This window comes from Hydractinia symbiolongicarpus, chromosome 2, assembly GCF_029227915.1.
Source record: "Hydractinia symbiolongicarpus strain clone_291-10 chromosome 2, HSymV2.1, whole genome shotgun sequence".
NCBI lineage: Eukaryota > Metazoa > Cnidaria > Hydrozoa > Anthoathecata > Hydractiniidae > Hydractinia > Hydractinia symbiolongicarpus.
This window is the reverse complement of record NC_079876.1, coordinates 17,827,223-17,844,597: the sequence shown is the minus strand read 5'-3', so window position 1 is coordinate 17,844,597 and position 17,375 is coordinate 17,827,223. Positions and strand designations below refer to the sequence as shown.

Here is a 17,375-nt window from a genome sequence, read left to right as displayed (position 1 = left end):
TATTGTTAAAATAAATACAGTTAATATTTAAAGTGAATAAAAAAGAATACATTTGCGTTACTCGATCTGCCATTTTGTATTTACGGTCGTTTGTCACGGCAACAACTTTAGAGGGAAATCCCCTCTGAGCTTCGCATTCCCTAAAGGAGAATTAACGAAAAAAACTACACATATGTTTTTATGTAATAAAAGCATTCTTAAATATCACAAAAAGCAACATGGCATCAAATTTTTAAATTTTCGCATTTTGTCCAAGTTTTATCCCCCAAAAGCCACAAATACTTTAACGGTCGCTGCCGTTGTCGAACAAAAGCAAACTTGGTTCGTACATATTTTGTTGATTTCAGACGTCACATGGCGTACATATTTTATCAGGACTTGTAAGGATGCCCTCACTTCTTGGTCTTCAAAGAGAAATTTATCGCCAGGTTTGAGCGCTAAAGAAGACAAGTTAAATTCGAGTAGAACAACATCATCATAGAAAACTTTCAACAATAACAACAAACTTTGATTGAGAATGTTTTTGATTTGTTATCTTATTCTGATAAAGATATTATATCAAAATATGATAAATAAAATTACTCTTAGACAGCCACAGGAGGGACAGTGTAGCATTTCATCGCTTCGTTCATTCACGATGCGTTTATTTATATTCTCGCGGACTTACGTTACACAAGTAAGTAATTTACCGAACAGAAAGTCCTAATCAATACTGTTATGGCAGCGAACGCAGGACTACCTTGACCTTAAATATCTTAAAAACTAAAGCTCACAGAAGTAACAAATTAATGCAGTTTACATTTACATTATAATGAACATTTTAAAAACAACTTGTTATCAATTTTTAGTTCTCCTTTAAAGCGTGCGGATAAACATCTTAGGCAGTTATACAACTTTATGAAACAAATTAATACAACTGTACAGTTTCATATGTGTCTTGAAAGAATTTTTAAACAATCGTAAATGCGGCGATAAACTTTGGGGGAAATGGCTGAAAAAGAAAGGTAAAACTTGGACAATAAAATGTCGAACGAAAAGTTAATCTTTTTACAGATGGATCGATCAGATCATCTTCTTAACTTTGTAAAGGATGACAAAATCAAACAAGATACCATCAATGCATGTGTACAACGTCTAATTTTTGTAAGTCTCGGTCTCACACTCAATAAACTCTCCTCCATGTACCATTTGTTAATAAAGTCGTATCAAAAATTCGTTTTTCCTAAGTCATAATTTTCTTCTGGTTACTTTTTCCACGTGTTGTCCTAATATTAAAATACTAATTTGTAGCCCATTTCGTGTTTCCGTAGCACGACTCACGTAGCACGACCCTGGTTATAATGTGTTCAAAAAATTAAATGGTATGATAAAAATAAGTACGAGAAGTTTGATTGATGAGGAAATCTTTTTTATTTTATTTTAACGGATATTTCGTCTTGTTACTACAAGACATTATCAACGTAAATTTACATTTCAAGTTGTAGTATACTAACTTCAGCTTTTGTGGTTCCAATTTTTAAAAATGAATAGAAGGATAATTTTGTTTGAAGCCATAAAGGTTCTTAATGTCACAAGTCACTTCAGAAAGGCGAAAACGCTATTAAATTCTTGCGTAAAACTGCCTGGGCCGTTAATCGAACCCGGATCTATTGCTTGGAAATCAACAGTGCTAACTTTTACACCACCGACGACGATACCTGAAACGTTAGAAATATTAAAGCCAACAGACTTCCACAATCGATATATGAGCAACTTTCGTAATACATGCTTTTCTCTTGTGACTTTACAACTCGAAAACATACTAGAACATGAAATCTAGCAGCCACATGCCTCTGCTGTTAATCGAACCCAGATGGATTGCTTGGAAGGCAACAATGCTACCCATTACACCACCGACGCTGATAGCAGAAACGTTAGAGTAATAAAAGCTAACAGACTTCCGCGATCAATATGTGGGCATCTGTCGTATTATACGCTTTTCTCTTGTGACTTTACAACTTGAAAACATTTAACGTTACCACAAAAGACAGCCATTCTAATCATCTCTCAAGTAGGAACAACAGGAACTCATCTTAATACACTGGAGCATGAAACTTAGAAGCAAAATGCTTCAACCAGGAATCGAACCAGGATCTATTGCTTGGAAGACAACAATGCTAACCTTTACACCACCGACGCTGATAGCAGAATTGTCAGAATTATTACAGGTAAGGTACTTCCACCATCAAGGTAACGGCATCTTTCGTACTATTGTTTTTGTCTTGTGTTTTCTCAGCTTGAAAACATTAACATACCGAAAAAACGTTTGCCCTCCTAATCATCTTCAAAGTAGAAACCACATGAACTGAATTTAATAGACTAGAAATGGAATCTAACAATCAAATGCGTCAGCCAGGAATCGAACTCTATTGCTTGGAAGGCAACAATGTTAACCTTTACATCACCGCCGCTGATATCAGAAACGTTGGAGTTATTCAATTTAACAGACGTCCAAGATCGATATATGGGGATCTTTCGTGTTATATGTTTTCTCTTGTGGCTTCATTACTCAAAATCATTTAACGTTCAAGCAAACGATAGCCCTTCTAATCATCTCCTAATTAGCTAAATTGTTGGATTTATTACAGGTAAAGTACTTTCGCGATCAAAATAAGGGCATCTTTCGTATTATATGCATTTCCCTTGTGACTTCACAACTTGAAAACATCAACTGTCCAAAAACATTTGCCCTCCTAATCATTTTCAATGTAGAAGACACATGAACTGAACTTAATAGACTAGAACATGGAATCTAGTAGTCGAATGGGTTGGCCAGGAATCGAACTCGGATCTATTGCTTGGAAGGCAACAATGCTAACCTTTACACCACCGATGCTGACAGCAGAGTTGTTTGAGTTATTACAGATAAGGTACTTTTGCGATCAAAATGAGGGCATCCTTCGTATTATATGCATTTACCTCATGTCTTCACAATTCAGAACCTTAACTGTCCTAAAAAATATGCCCTTCTAATCATCTTCAAAGTAGAATCCACATGAACTGACATTAACAGACTAGAACATGAAATCTACCAGCCAAATGAGTCGGCCGGGAATCGAACCCGGATCTATTGCTTGGAAGGCAACAATGCTAACCTTTACGCTACCGACGATGACAGCAGAATTGATGGACTTATTACAGGTAAGGTACTTTCGCGATCAAAATAAGGGCATCTTTCGTATTATATGCATTTCCCTTGTGTCTTCTCAACTTGAAAAAGTTAACTGTCTAAAACACTTTGACCTCCTAATCATCTTCAAAGTAGAAGCCCAATGAACTGAATTTAATAGACTAGAACATGGAATCTAGCAGTCAAATGGGTCGGCGAGGAATCGAACACGCATGAATTGCTTGAAAGGCAACAATGCTAACCTTTTCACCACCGACTCTTTCAACAGAATTGTTGGAGTTATTACAGGTAAAGTTTTTTCGCGATCAAAATAAGGGCATCTTTCGTATTATATGCATTCTCCTTGTGTCTTCACAACTTGAAAACTTTAACTCTCCAACAAAATTTGCCCTTCTAATCATCTTCAAAGTAGAAACCACATGAACTGAATTTAATAGACTACATCATGAAATCTAGAAGGAAAATGCGTCAACTTAGAATTGAACCAGGATGCTTGGAGAACAGAAATGCTAACCTTTACACCACCGACTCTTTCAGCAGAATTGTTGAAGTTATTACAGGTAAGGTAATTTAGCGATCAAAATAAACGCATCTCTCGTATTGTACGCATTTCCCTTGTGTCTTTTCACTACTTAAAAACATAAACTGTCCAAGAAAACTTGCTCTCCTAATCATCATGAAAGTAGCAACCATACGTACTGAAATTAATAGACTAGAACATGAAATCTAGCAGCCAAATGCGTCGGCCAGGAATCGGAGCCGGATCTATTGCTTGGAATGCAACAACGCTAACCTTTACACCACCGACGATGACAGCAGAATTTTTAGAGTTATTGCAGGTAAGGTGCTTTCGCTATCAAAATAAATGCATCTTTCGTATCATATGCATTTCGCTTGTGTCTTCACAACTTGAAAACATTAACTCTCCAACAAAATTTGCCCTTCTAATCATCTTCAAAGTAGAAACCACATGAACTGAATTTAATAGACTAGATCATGAAATGTAGAAGGAAAATGCGTTAACTTGGAATTGAAACAGGATCTATTGCTTGGAGAACAGAAATGCTAACCTTTACACCACCGACGCTGAAAGCAGAAATGATGGAGTTATTACCGGTAATGTACTTTCGCGATCAAAATAAGGACATCTTTCGTATTATAGGTATTTCCATTGTGTCTTCACAACTTGAAACATTAACTGGACAAAAAAAATTGCCCTCCTTATCATCTTTAAAGTAGAAACCACACGTACTAAATTTCATGATCTAGAACATGAAATCTAGCAGAAGAAATGTTGAAGTAATTACAGGTAAGGCACTTTTGCGAACAAAATAAGGGCATCTTTTGTATTATATTAATCAAAATGGCAGCACAGAAAGCAGCAGCGTTTGTGGCTGCTCTATTATTTGTTGTATTATTGCTGCAAAAGCGTTTTTACTTATGCTCAAATGAAAACTATTCGCTTTATTTTAAAAGTGGTATGGATATTGTCGAGAGTAGTGGTATTTGTAACATTGAATCGTGCTTTTTTACAAGTCTTAACAAAACGCGAGTAGATTTCTCTAGACGAAGCAGATGGTTGTTTGTGTTGTTGCTTTTAAGCGGTGATGTTGAAAAGTGTCCTGGACCTAATGCCACAGATGAAATCCGTGAATTTACTAATGCAAAGGGTATGAATATGTTTCACCTGAACGTTAGAGGTCTATGGGCAAATTTTGCTGAGATTTCGACATTCTTATAAACAACAGAAAAATCGACATTTTTTCTCTTACGAAAATACATACGGGAGATGAACCGGAGGACATGTTTGCAATTAATGGATACACATTTATACACAAATCTCGTAAATTTGGAAAAGGAGGCGGAGTAGCATTTTATGTTGCTGATCATGTTATTTATAAAAGGCGCAACGATCTAGAAATAAATGAAATTGAAGGTATTTGGTTAGAAATATGTCCAAAAAATGCGAAATTGTATTTACTTTCCGTAATTTATAGACCCCCGGATAATTCAAAGTATCTTAATAAAGATTTTTCACCTTTCCTATCTGATGTACTGTCATTAACATTAGACGGTATCAAAGAAGTTATAATCTTAGGGCACCTTAATGTCGATTTTCTGAAAAAGAACGATCATGTTGGGATTAAAACAGCTTTAACGTTACACGGTTTTAAACAAGTCATTAAATCACCAACCCGAATAGCGGAAACGTCACAAACTCTTATCGACATTATCGCTACAACTAATTGCACAGTTATAGCGGATACCAAAGTCATCCCCATTTCTTTTAGTGACCATGACCTTATATGTTGTATTAGAAAACAACATCACACCCGTTTCGTTAGCAAAACAATAAATTGTCGAAACTATCGAAATTATGACAAAGATAAATTTTGTCAAACACTTTCATCACAGAATTTTCAAGATGTTTATAATTCAACGAACGTCAATAAAGCATGGTCTTTGTTAAAGGGAATTATATATCGCACCTACGATTCCATGGCTCTATTAATTCGTAAAAAGTTCGCGGTAAGCCATGTGATTGGATGACTGTTGATCTCAAGAAGGAGATGAACTCACGCGACAATTTGTTACGAAAATCGCGTAAAACCAAATCAGAAGCAGATATCACCGCTTATAAAAAAATAAGAAACAAGGTTAATAATTAAGTTCGTAAAGCAAAGAATACGTATCAGCGACAGTTATTTAAGGAGAACACCGGAAATCCAGAATCCTTCTGGCGGTCGATAAAAAAAGTATTTCCACTTAGATCGAACTCTCAAGTGAATACTACTATACAAATCGACGAGAAATTGGTAACCGATCAACATTCTATTGCTAATGCGTTTTGTAGATTTTTTCTAATGTTGTAAATTCACTTAAAAGATCTGCTTTTGTGTTGACAAACTCCGTCTGGAAATATCATAAAGAAATACCGAGTAAATCTAACCCAAAATTTCGACTTAAACCAATCACTGTTAATGAAACCATGAAACATCTACAATCATTAAAACGTAAAAAGTCTGTTGGGCTAGATGATCTACCATCCTGGTTACTCAAAGACTGCATGGAGGTAATCGCTTCACCACTGACATATATTATTAACATGTCTTTTGAAACTTCAACTTTTCCAAGTGACTGGAAACGCACCAAAGTGTTACCACTTTTCAAATCTGGAGCAAAGTCATCTGTTAATAACTATAGACCAATATCTGTTATTCCAGCTATATCCAAGGTGATTGAAAAAGTTGTGCATGAACAATTGACTGCATATCTTGAAAGTAACAATTTAATAAACAACAACCAGTTCGGTTTCAGGCCTCGTCGCTCAACTGAACTGGCTGCAACAATCTTTATCGACACTGTGAAATTGAAGGTTAACGATGGCAAAATGGTCGGTGCCGTATTTTTAGACCTCACAAAAGCATTCGACATGTTAAGTCATGGTAAACTACTGTCAAAATTAAGCAGTTTTGGAATTGTTGGAGACGGACACGAGTGGTTCACAGACTATTTGTTTGGTAGATTTCAGCAAGTTCAATACAAAAATTCTTTGTCTGATGAACATCCAGTCAATAGTGGAGTACCACAAGGGTCGATTTTGGGCCCACTACTATTTATTATGTTTTTCAATGATCTTTGTACCGTAGTGAAACACTCTGAAGTAGTCAAATATGCAGACGATACTGTTTTATTTGTTGAAACCCGTCTTTCATCCGACATGAATTGTGTACTTGCATGGTGTTTGGAAAATGAATTAATTTTAAATCTCGGAGCAGAAAGAACTGAAGCAATGTTATTTGGTTCGAAAAATAACCTCTCTAAACAAAACAGCTCATTAAACGTAACTTCCGGTACCAAACTGTGAGGGTAACATCCACGTATAAATATCTTGGTGTACTTATCGAACCATCATTGAATTTGAGCAGCAACTTTGATTTAACGTATCAAAAAGCTTCCGGTAGATTACGTTTACTATATCGCATTCGACCGCTGAGTACAGATAAAGCTGCATTGGCAATTTTTCAAACAATGATTCAACCAGTATTAACATATTGCGGATTTGTTCACCTTAAGAATTCTCAGACACAACTACTCAAACTCCAATCTTTACATAGACGAGCAACTTTAATTATTGGAAATCAATTCTTGACACCACCTGATACTGTCAATATGATAGAAATGCGAGCTTGTAATTTCATTTGCCGTTGCTTGGGTGAAAATTTTAAAAATTACTTCACAAAAACAAACCACACAAGAAACACACGTAACAACAGAAATAGCTTGAAATTACCTAATCTTCGTTTGGAATATGCTCGTGGATCTTTCTGTTACACTGGAGCAAATATTTACAATAACTCCTGTTGGACATTAGAAAATGTGAATCATACAATATTTTTAAGTCGCAACTGAGAGAATATTATCTGCGTATTTAGTCCTTTTTATGGCTTTTTGTTTGTTTTTTGTTTTTCGTCTTGATCAACTCATTTTCTAGTGTGGTATTTTGACTTTTAGCCTTTTGTCTGTGTGTTTTTTGCAGTTTATATATTTTATACTCACCGTTTTTATTGTACATTTACATTTTCTTGTTTTATTGTTACTAATATTTTTTTTATCCTATTTATTCCAAGGACCCATGTTGATAACAGACTTTATAATGTCTGAAATGGCTATCCTTGTAAAACATTCGTGAAATAAATAAATAAATAAATAAAATATATGCATTTCCGTTGTGTCTTTACAACTTGAAGTCTAGCAGGAAATTGCGTCAGCCAGAATCGAAACCGGATCTATTGCTTGGAAGACAACAATGCTAACCTTTACACAACCGCTGCTGACAGCAGAATTGTCGGAGTTATTACAGGTAAGGTACTTTCGCGATCAAAGCAACGTCATCCTTCTTATTATGTGCATTTCCCTTGTGTCTTCACAGTTTGAAAACATTAACTTTCGAAAAAAATTGGCCCTCCTAATCATCTTAAATGTAACAACCACATGAACTGAATTTAATAGACTGGAACATGAAATCTAGCAGCAAAACGCGTCGGCCGGGAAGCCAACTTGGATATATCGCTTGGAAGTCAACAATGCTAACCTTTGCACTACCGACGCTGACAGCAGAATTGTTGAAGTTATTACAGGTAAAGTACTTTCGCGATCAAAATAAGGGCATCTTTCGTATTATAGGCATTCTCCTTATGTCTTCACAACTTGAAAACATTGACTCTCCAAAAAAATTCGCCCTCCTAATCATCTTTAAAATAGAAACCGCATGATCTGAACTTAATAAATTAGAACATGAAAAATAGCAGCCAAGTGCGTCGCCCGGGAATCGAATCTAGAAGTAAAATGCGTCAACTGGGAATTGAACCAGGATCTCTTGCTTGGAAGACAAAAATGCTAAACTTTACACCACTGACGCTGAGAGCAGAAATGTTAGAGTTATTACCGGTAAGGTACTTTCATGATCAAAATAAGGACATCTTTCGCATTATATGCATTCTCCTTGTGTCTTCCCAACTTGAAAACATTAACTGTCCAAAAAAAATCGCCCTTCTAATCGTCCTCAAAGTAGAAGCCACACGTACTGGGTTTAATAGACAAGAACATGAAATCTAGAAGGAAAATGCGTTAACTTGGAATTCAACCAGGATCTATTGTTTGGAGAACAGAAATGCTAACCTTTACACCACCGACGCTGAAAGCAGAAATGATGGAGTTATTACCGGTAATAAACTTTCGCGATCAAAATAAGGACATCTTTCGTATTATAGGCATTTCCATTGTGTCTTCACAACTTGAAACATTAACTGGAGAAAAAAATTTGCCCTCCTAATCATCTTTAAAGTAGAAACCACACGTACTAAATTTCATGGTCTAGAACATGAAATCTAGCAGCCAAATGCGTCGGCCAGGAATCGAACCCGGATCTATTGTTTGTAAGGCGACAAAGTTAACCTTTACACCACCGACGCTGACAGAAGAAATGTTGGTGTTATTACAGGTAAAGTACTTTCGCGATCAAAATAAGGGCATCTTCTGTATTATATGCATTTCCGCTGTGTCTTCACAACTTGAAGTCTAGCAGGAAATTGCGTCGCCAAGAATCGAAACCGGATCTATTGCTTGGAAGGCAACAACGTAACCTTCACACCACCGACGCTGACAGCAGAATTGTTGGTGTTATTACAGGTAAGGTTCTTTCGTGATCAAAACAAGGTCATCCTTCGTATTATATGCATTTCCCTTGTGTCTTCACAGTTTGAAAACATTAACTGTCGAAAAAAAATGGCCCTCCTAATCATCTTAAATGTAACAACCACATGAACTGAATTTAATAGACTGGAACATGAAATCTAGCAGCAAAACGCGTCGGCCGGGAAGCCAACTTGGATATATCGCTTGGAAGTCAACAATGCTAACCTTTGCACTGCCGACGCTGACAGCGGAATTGTTGGAGTTATTACAGGTAAAGTACTTTCGCGGTCAAAATAAGGGCATCTTTCGTATTATACGCATTCTCCTTATGTCTTCACAACTTGAAAACATTGACTCTCCAAAAAAATTCGCCCTCCCAATCATCTTTAAAGTAGAAACCGCATGATCTGAAGTTAATAGATTAGAACATGAAAAATAGCAGCCAAGTGCGTCGCCCGGGAATCAAATCTAGAAGGAAAATGCGTCAACTGGGATTTGAACCAGGATCTCTTGCTTGGAAGACAAAAGTGCTAACCTTTACACCACTGACGCTGAGAGCAGAAATGTTAGAGTTATTACCGGTAAGGTACTTTCATGATCAAAATAAGGACATCTTTCGCATTATATGCATTACGCTTGAGTCTTCACAACTTGAAAACATTAAATGTCCGACAAATTTTGCCCTCCTACTCATCCTCAAAGTAGAAGCCCAATGAAGTGAACTTAATAGACTAGAACATGGAATCTAGCATTCAAATGGCACGGCCAGGAATCGAACCCGGATCTATTGCTTGGAATCCAACAATGCTATCCTTTACACCGCCGACGCTGACAGCATAAATTTTGTGGTTATTACAGGTATGGTACTTTCGCGATCCCAATAAGAACATCTTTTGCATTATATGCATTTCCCTTGTGTCTTCACAACTTGAGAACATTAAATGTCGAAACAAATATGCCCTCCTAATCATCTTCAAAGTAGAATCCACCTGAACTGAATTTAATAGACTAGAACATGAAATCTAGCAGACAATTGCTTCCGCCAGGATTCGAACTCTAATGCTTGGAAGGCAACAATGCTAACCCGTTCACCACGCTGCTGACAGCAGAATTGTCGGAGTTATTACAGGTAAGGCACTTTTGCGATTAAAGTAAGGGCATCTTCGTATTATATGCATTTCCATTGTGCCTTCACAACTTGAATCATTAACTGAACAAAAAAAATTGCCTTCCTAATCATCTTTAAAGTAGAAACCACACGTACTACATTTATGATCTAGAACATGAAGTCTAGCAGGAAATTGCGTCGCCAAGAATCGAAACCGGATCTATTGCTTGGAAGGCAACAATGCTAACCTTCACACCACCGACGCTGACAGTAGAATTGTTGGTGTTATTACAGGTAAGGTTCTTTCGTGATCAAAACAAGGTCATCCTTCGTATTATATGCATTTCCCTTGTGTCTTCACAGTTTGAAAACATTAACTGTCGAAAAAAAATGGCCCTCCTAATCATCTTAAATGTAACAACCACATGAACTGAATTTAATAGACTGGAAGATGAAATCTAGCAGCAAAACGCGTCTGCCGGGAAGCCAACTTGGATATATGGCTTGGAAGTCAACAATGCTAACCTTTGCACTACCGACGCTGACAGCGGAATTGTTGGAGTTATTACAGGTAAAGTACTTTCGCGATCAAAATAAGGGCATCTTTCGTATTATACGCATTCTCCTTATGTCTTCACAACTTGAAAACATTGACTATCCAAAAAAATTCGCCCTCCTAATCATTTTTAAAGTAGAAACCGCATGATCTGAAGTTAATAGATTAGAACATGAAAAATAGCAGCCAAGTGCGTCGCCCGGGAATCGAATCTAGAAGGAAAATGCGTCAACTGGGATTTGAACCAGGATCTCTTGCTTGGAAGACAAAAATGCTAACCTTTACACCACTGACGCTGAGAGCAGAAATGTTAGAGTTATTACCGATAAGGTACTTTCATGATCAAAATAAGGACATCTTTCGCATTATATGCATTACGCTTGTGTCTTCACAACTTGAAAACATTAAATGTCCGACAAATTTTGCCCTCCTTCTCATCCTCAAAGTAGAAGCCCAATGAAGTGAACTTAATAGACTAGAACATGGAATCTAGCATTCAAATGGCACGGCCAGGAATCGAACCCGGATCTATTGCTTGGAATCCAACAATGCTATCCTTTACACCGCCGACGCTGACAGCATAAATTTTGTGGTTATTACAGGTATGGTACTTTCGCGATCCTAATAAGAACATCTTTCGCATTATATGCATTTCCCTTGTGTCTTCACAACTTGAGAACATTAAATGTCGAAACAAATATGCCCTCCTAATCATCTTCAAAGTAGAATCCACCTGAACTGAATTTAATAGTCTAGAACATGAAATCTAGCAGACAATTGCTTCCGCCAGGATTCGAACTGTAATGCTTGGAAGGCAACAATGCTAACCCGTTCACCACCGCTGCTGACAGCAGAATTGTCGGAGTTATTACAGGTAAGGCACTTTTGCGATTAAAGTAAGGGCATCTTCGTATTATATGCAATTCCATTGTGCCTTCACAACTTGAATCATTAACTGAACAAAAAAAATTGCCCTCCTAATCATCTTTAAAGTAGAAGCCACACGTACTACATTTATGATCTAGAACATGAAATCTAGCAGCCAAATGCGTCGGTCAGGAGTTGAACCCGGATCTATTGTTTGGAAGGCAACAAATTTAACCTTTACACCACCGACGCTGACAGAAGAAATGTTGAAGTAATTACAGGTAAGGCACTTTTGCGAACAAAATAAGGGCATCTTTTGTATTATATTAATCAAAATGGCAGCACAGAAAGCAGCAGCGTTTGTGGCTGCTCCATTATTTGTTGTATTATTCCTGCAAAAACGTTTTTACTTATGCTCAAATGAAAACTATTCGCTTTATTTTAAAAGTGGTATGGATATTGTCGAAAGTAGTGGTATTTGTAACATTGAATCGTGCTTTTTTACAAGTCTTAACAAAACGCGAGTAGATTTCTCTAGACGAAGCAGATGGTTGTTTGTGTTGTTGCTTTTAAGCGGTGATGTTGAAAAGTGTCCTGGACCTAATGCCACAGATGAAATCCGTGAATTTACTAATGCAAAGGGTATGAATATGTTTCACCTGAACGTTAGAGGTCTATGGGCAAATTTTGCTGAGATTTCGACATTCTTATAAACAACAGAAAAATCGACATTTTTTCTCTTACGAAAATACATACGGGAGATGAACCGGAGGACATGTTTGCAATTAATGGATACACATTTATACACAAATCTCGTAAATTTGGAAAAGGAGGCGGAGTAGCATTTTATGTTGCTGATCATGTTATTTATAAAAGGCGACACGATCTAGAAATAAATGAAATTGAAGGTATTTGGTTAGAAATATGTCCAAAAAATGCGAAATTGTATTTACTTTCCGTAATTTATAGACCCCCGGATAATTCAAAGTATCTTAATAAAGATTTTTCACCTTTCCTATCTGATGTACTGTCATTAACATTAGACGGTATCAAAGAAGTTATAATCTTAGGGGACCTTAATGTCGATTTTCTGAAAAAGAACGATCATGTTGGGATTAAAACAGCTTTAACGTTACACTGTTTTAAACAAGTCATTAAATCACCAACCCGAATAGCTGAAACGTCACAAACTCTTATCGACATTATCCCCACAACTAATTGCACAGTTATAGCGGATACCAAAGTCATCCCCATTTCTTTTAGTGACCATGACCTTATATGTTGTATTAGAAAACAACATCACACCCGTTTCGTTAGCAAAACAATAAATTGTCGAAACTATCGAAATTATGACAAAGATAAATTTTGTCAAACACTTTCATCACAGAATTTTCAAGATGTTTATAATTCAACGAACGTCAATAAAGCATGGTCTTTGTTAAAGGGAATTATATATCGCACCTACGATTCCATGGCTCTATTAATTCGTAAAAAAGTTCGCGGTAAGCCATGTGATTGGATGACTGTTGATCTCAAGAAGGAGATGAACTCACGCGACAATTTGTTACGAAAATCGCGTAAAACCAAATCAGAAGCAGATATCACCGCTTATAAAAAAATAAGAAACAAGGTAATAATAAAGTTCGTAAAGCAAAGAATACGTATCAGCGACAGTTATTTGAGGAGAACACCGGAAATCCAGAATCCTTCTGGCGGTCGATAAAAAAAGTATTTCCACTTAGATCGAACTCTCAAGTGAATACTACTATACAAATCGACGAGAAATTGGTAACCGATCAACATTCTATTGCTAATGCGTTTTGTAGATTTTTTTCTAATGTTGTAAATTCACTTAAAAGATCTGCTTTTGTGTTGACAAACTCCGTCTGGAAATATCATAAAGAAATACCGAGTAAATCAAACCCAAAATTTCGACTTAAACCAATCACTGTTAATGAAACCATGAAACATCTACAATCATTAAAACGTAAAAAGTCTGTTGGGCTAGATGATCTACCATCCTGGTTACTCAAAGACTGCATGGAGGTAATCGCTTCACCACTGACATATATTATTAACATGTCTTTTGAAACTTCAACTTTTCCAAGTGACTGGAAACGCACCAAAGTGTTACCACTTTTCAAATCTGGAGCAAGGTCATCTGTTAATAACTATAGACCAATATCTGTTATTCCAGCTATATCCAAGGTGATTGAAAAAGTTGTGCATGAACAATTGACTGCATATCTTGAAAGTAACAATTTAATAAACAACAACCAGTTCGGTTTCAGGCCTCGTCGCTCAACTGAACTGGCTGCAACAATCTTTATCGACACTGTGAAATTGAAGGTTAACGATGGCAAGATGGTCGGTGCCGTATTTTTAGACCTCACAAAAGCATTCGACATGTTAAATCATGGTAAACTACTGTCAAAATTAAGCAGTTTTGGAATTGTTGGAGACGAACACGAGTGGTTCACAGACTCTTTGTTTGGTAGATTTCAGCAAGTTCAATACAAAAATTCTTTGTCTGATGAACATCCAGTCAATAGTGGAGTACCACAAGGGTCAATTTTGGGCCCACTACTATTTATTATGTTTTTCAATGATCTTTGTACCGTAGTGAAACACTCTGAAGTAGTCAAATATGCAGACGATACTGTTTTATTTGTTGAAACCCGTCTTTCATCCGACATGAATTGTGTACTTGCATGGTGTTTGGAAAATGAATTAATTTTAAATCTCGGAGCAGGAAAAACTGAAGCAATTTTATTTGGTTCGAAAAATAACCTCTCTAAACAAAACAGCTCATTAAACGTACCTTCCGGTACCAAACTGTGAGGGTAACATCCACGTATAAATCTCTTGGTTTACTTATCGAACCATCATTGAATTTGAGCAGCAACTTTGATTTAACGTATGAAAAAGCTTCCGGTAGATTACGTTTACTATATCGCATTCGACCGCTGATTACAGATAAAGCTGCATTGGCAATTTTTCAAACAATGATTCAACCAGTATTAACATATTGCGGATTTGTTCACCTTAAGAATTCTCAGACACAACTACTCAAACTCCAATCTTTACATAGATAAGCAACTTTAATTATTGGAAATCAATTCTTGACACCACCTGATACTGTCAATATGATAGAAATGCGAGCTTGTAATTTCATTCGCCGTTGCTTGGACAACGATGTGTGTGAAAATTTTAAAAATTACTTCACAAAAACAAACCACACAAGAAACACACGTAACAACAGAAATAGCTTGAAATTACCTAATCTTCGTTTGGAATATGCTCGTGGATCTTTCTGTTACACTGGAGCACATATTTACAATACACTCCCGTTGGACATTAGAAAATGTGAATCATACAATATTTTTAAGTCGCAACTGAGAGAATATTATCTGCGTATTTAGTCCTTTTTATGGCTTTTTGTTTGTTTTTTGTTTTTCGTCTTGATCAACTCATTTTCTAGTGTGGTATTTTGACTTTTAGCCTTTTGTCTGTGTGTTTTTTTTGCAGTTTATATATTTTATACTCACCGTTTTTATTGTACATTTACATTTTCTTGTTTTATTGTTACTAATATTTTTTTTATCCTATTTATTCCAAGGACCCATGTTGATAACAGACTTTATAATGTCTGAAATGGCCATCCTTGTAAAACATTCCTGAAATAAATAAATAAATAAATAAAATATATGCATTTCCGTTGTGTCTTTACAACTTGAAGTCTAGCAGGAAATTGCGTCAGCCAGAATCGAAACCGGATCTATTGCTTGGAAGGCAACAATGCTAACCTTTACACAACCGCTGCTGACAGCAGAATTGTCGGAGTTATTACAGGTAAGGTACTTTCGCGATCAAAGCAACGTCATCCTTCTTATTATGTGCATTTCCCTTGTGTCTTCACAGTTTGAAAACATTAACTGTCGAAAAAAATTGGCCCTCCTAATCATCTCAAATGTAACAACCACAGGAACTGAATTTAATAGACTGGAACATGAAATCTAGCAGCAAAACGCGTCGGCCGGGAAGCCAACTTGGATATATCGCTTGGAAGTCAACAATGCTAACCTTTGCACTACCGACGCTGACAGCGGAATTGTTGGAGTTATTACAGGTAAAGTACTTTCGCGATCAAAATAAGGGCATCTTTCGCATTATAGGCATTTTCCTTATGTCTTCACAACTTGAAAACATTGACTCTCCAAAAAAATTCGCCCTCCTAATCATCTTTAAAGTAGAAACCGCATGATCTGAACTTAATAGATTAGAACATGAAAAATAGCAGCCAAGTGCGTCGCCCGGGAATCAAATCTTGAAGGAAAATGCGTCAACTGGGAATTGAACCAGGATCTCTTGCTTGGAAGACAAAAATGCTAAACTTTACACCACTGACGCTGAGAGCAGAAATGTTAGAGTTATTACCGGTAAGGTACTTTCATGATCGAAATAAGGACATCTTTCGCATTATATGCATTCTACTTGTGTCTTCCCAACTTGAAAACATTAACTGTCCAAAAAAATTCGACCTTCTAATCGTCCTCAAAGTAAAAGCCACACGTACTGGGTTCAATAGGCAAGAACATGAAATCTATCAGCCAAATGCGTCGTGCGGGAATCGAACCCGGATGTATTGCTTGGAAGGCAACAGTACTAACCTTTGCACTACCAACGCTGACAGCGGAATTGTTGGAGTTATTACAGGTAAAGTACTTTCGCGATCAAAATAAGGGCATCTTTTGTATTATATGCATTTCCGTTGTGTCTTCACAACTTGAAGTCTAGCAGGAAATTGCGTCGCCAAGAATCGAAACCGGATCTATTGCTTGGAAGGCAACAATGCTAACCTTCACACCACCGACGCTGACAGCATAATTGTTGGTGTTATTACAGGTAAGGTTCTTTCGTGATCAAAACAAGGACATCTTTCGCATTATATGCATTCTACTTGTGTCTTCACAGTTTGAAAACATTAACTGTCGAAAAAAGTGGCACTCCTAATCATCTTAAATGTAACAACCACATGAACTGAATTTAATAGACTGGAACATGAAATCTAGCAGCAAAACGCGTCGGCCGGGAAGCCAACTTGGATATATCGCTTGGAAGTCAACAATACTAACCTTCACACCACCGACGCTGACAGCATAATTGTTGGTGTTATTACAGGTAAAGTACTTTCGCGATCAAAATAACGGCATCTTTCGTATTATAGGCATTCTTCTTATGTCTTCACAACTTGAAAACATTGACTCTCCAAAAAAATTCGCCCTCCTAATCATCTTTAAAGTAGAAACCGCATGATCTGAACTTAATAGATTAGAACATAGCAGCCAAGTGCGTCGTCCGGGAATCGAATCTGGAAGGAAAATGCGTCAACTGGGATTTAAACCAGGATCTCTTGCTTGGAAGACAAAAATGCTAACCTTTACACCACTGACGCTGAGAGCAGAAATGTTAGAGTT

At 36.8% G+C, this 17,375-nt stretch overlaps 1 protein-coding gene across 1 annotated transcript; it reads left to right on the top strand.

The window, feature by feature from the left end:
- Window positions 1-12,673: 12,673 nt before the first annotated feature.
- On the top strand, window positions 12,674-14,993 carry LOC130629860 (uncharacterized). Its single transcript, XM_057443234.1, has 3 exons — window positions 12,674-13,539; window positions 13,641-14,735; window positions 14,801-14,993. The coding sequence occupies exons 1-3, from the start codon at window positions 12,674-12,676 to the stop codon at window positions 14,991-14,993; spliced, it is 2,154 nt and encodes a 717-aa protein (XP_057299217.1).
- Window positions 14,994-17,375: the final 2,382 nt, after the last annotated feature.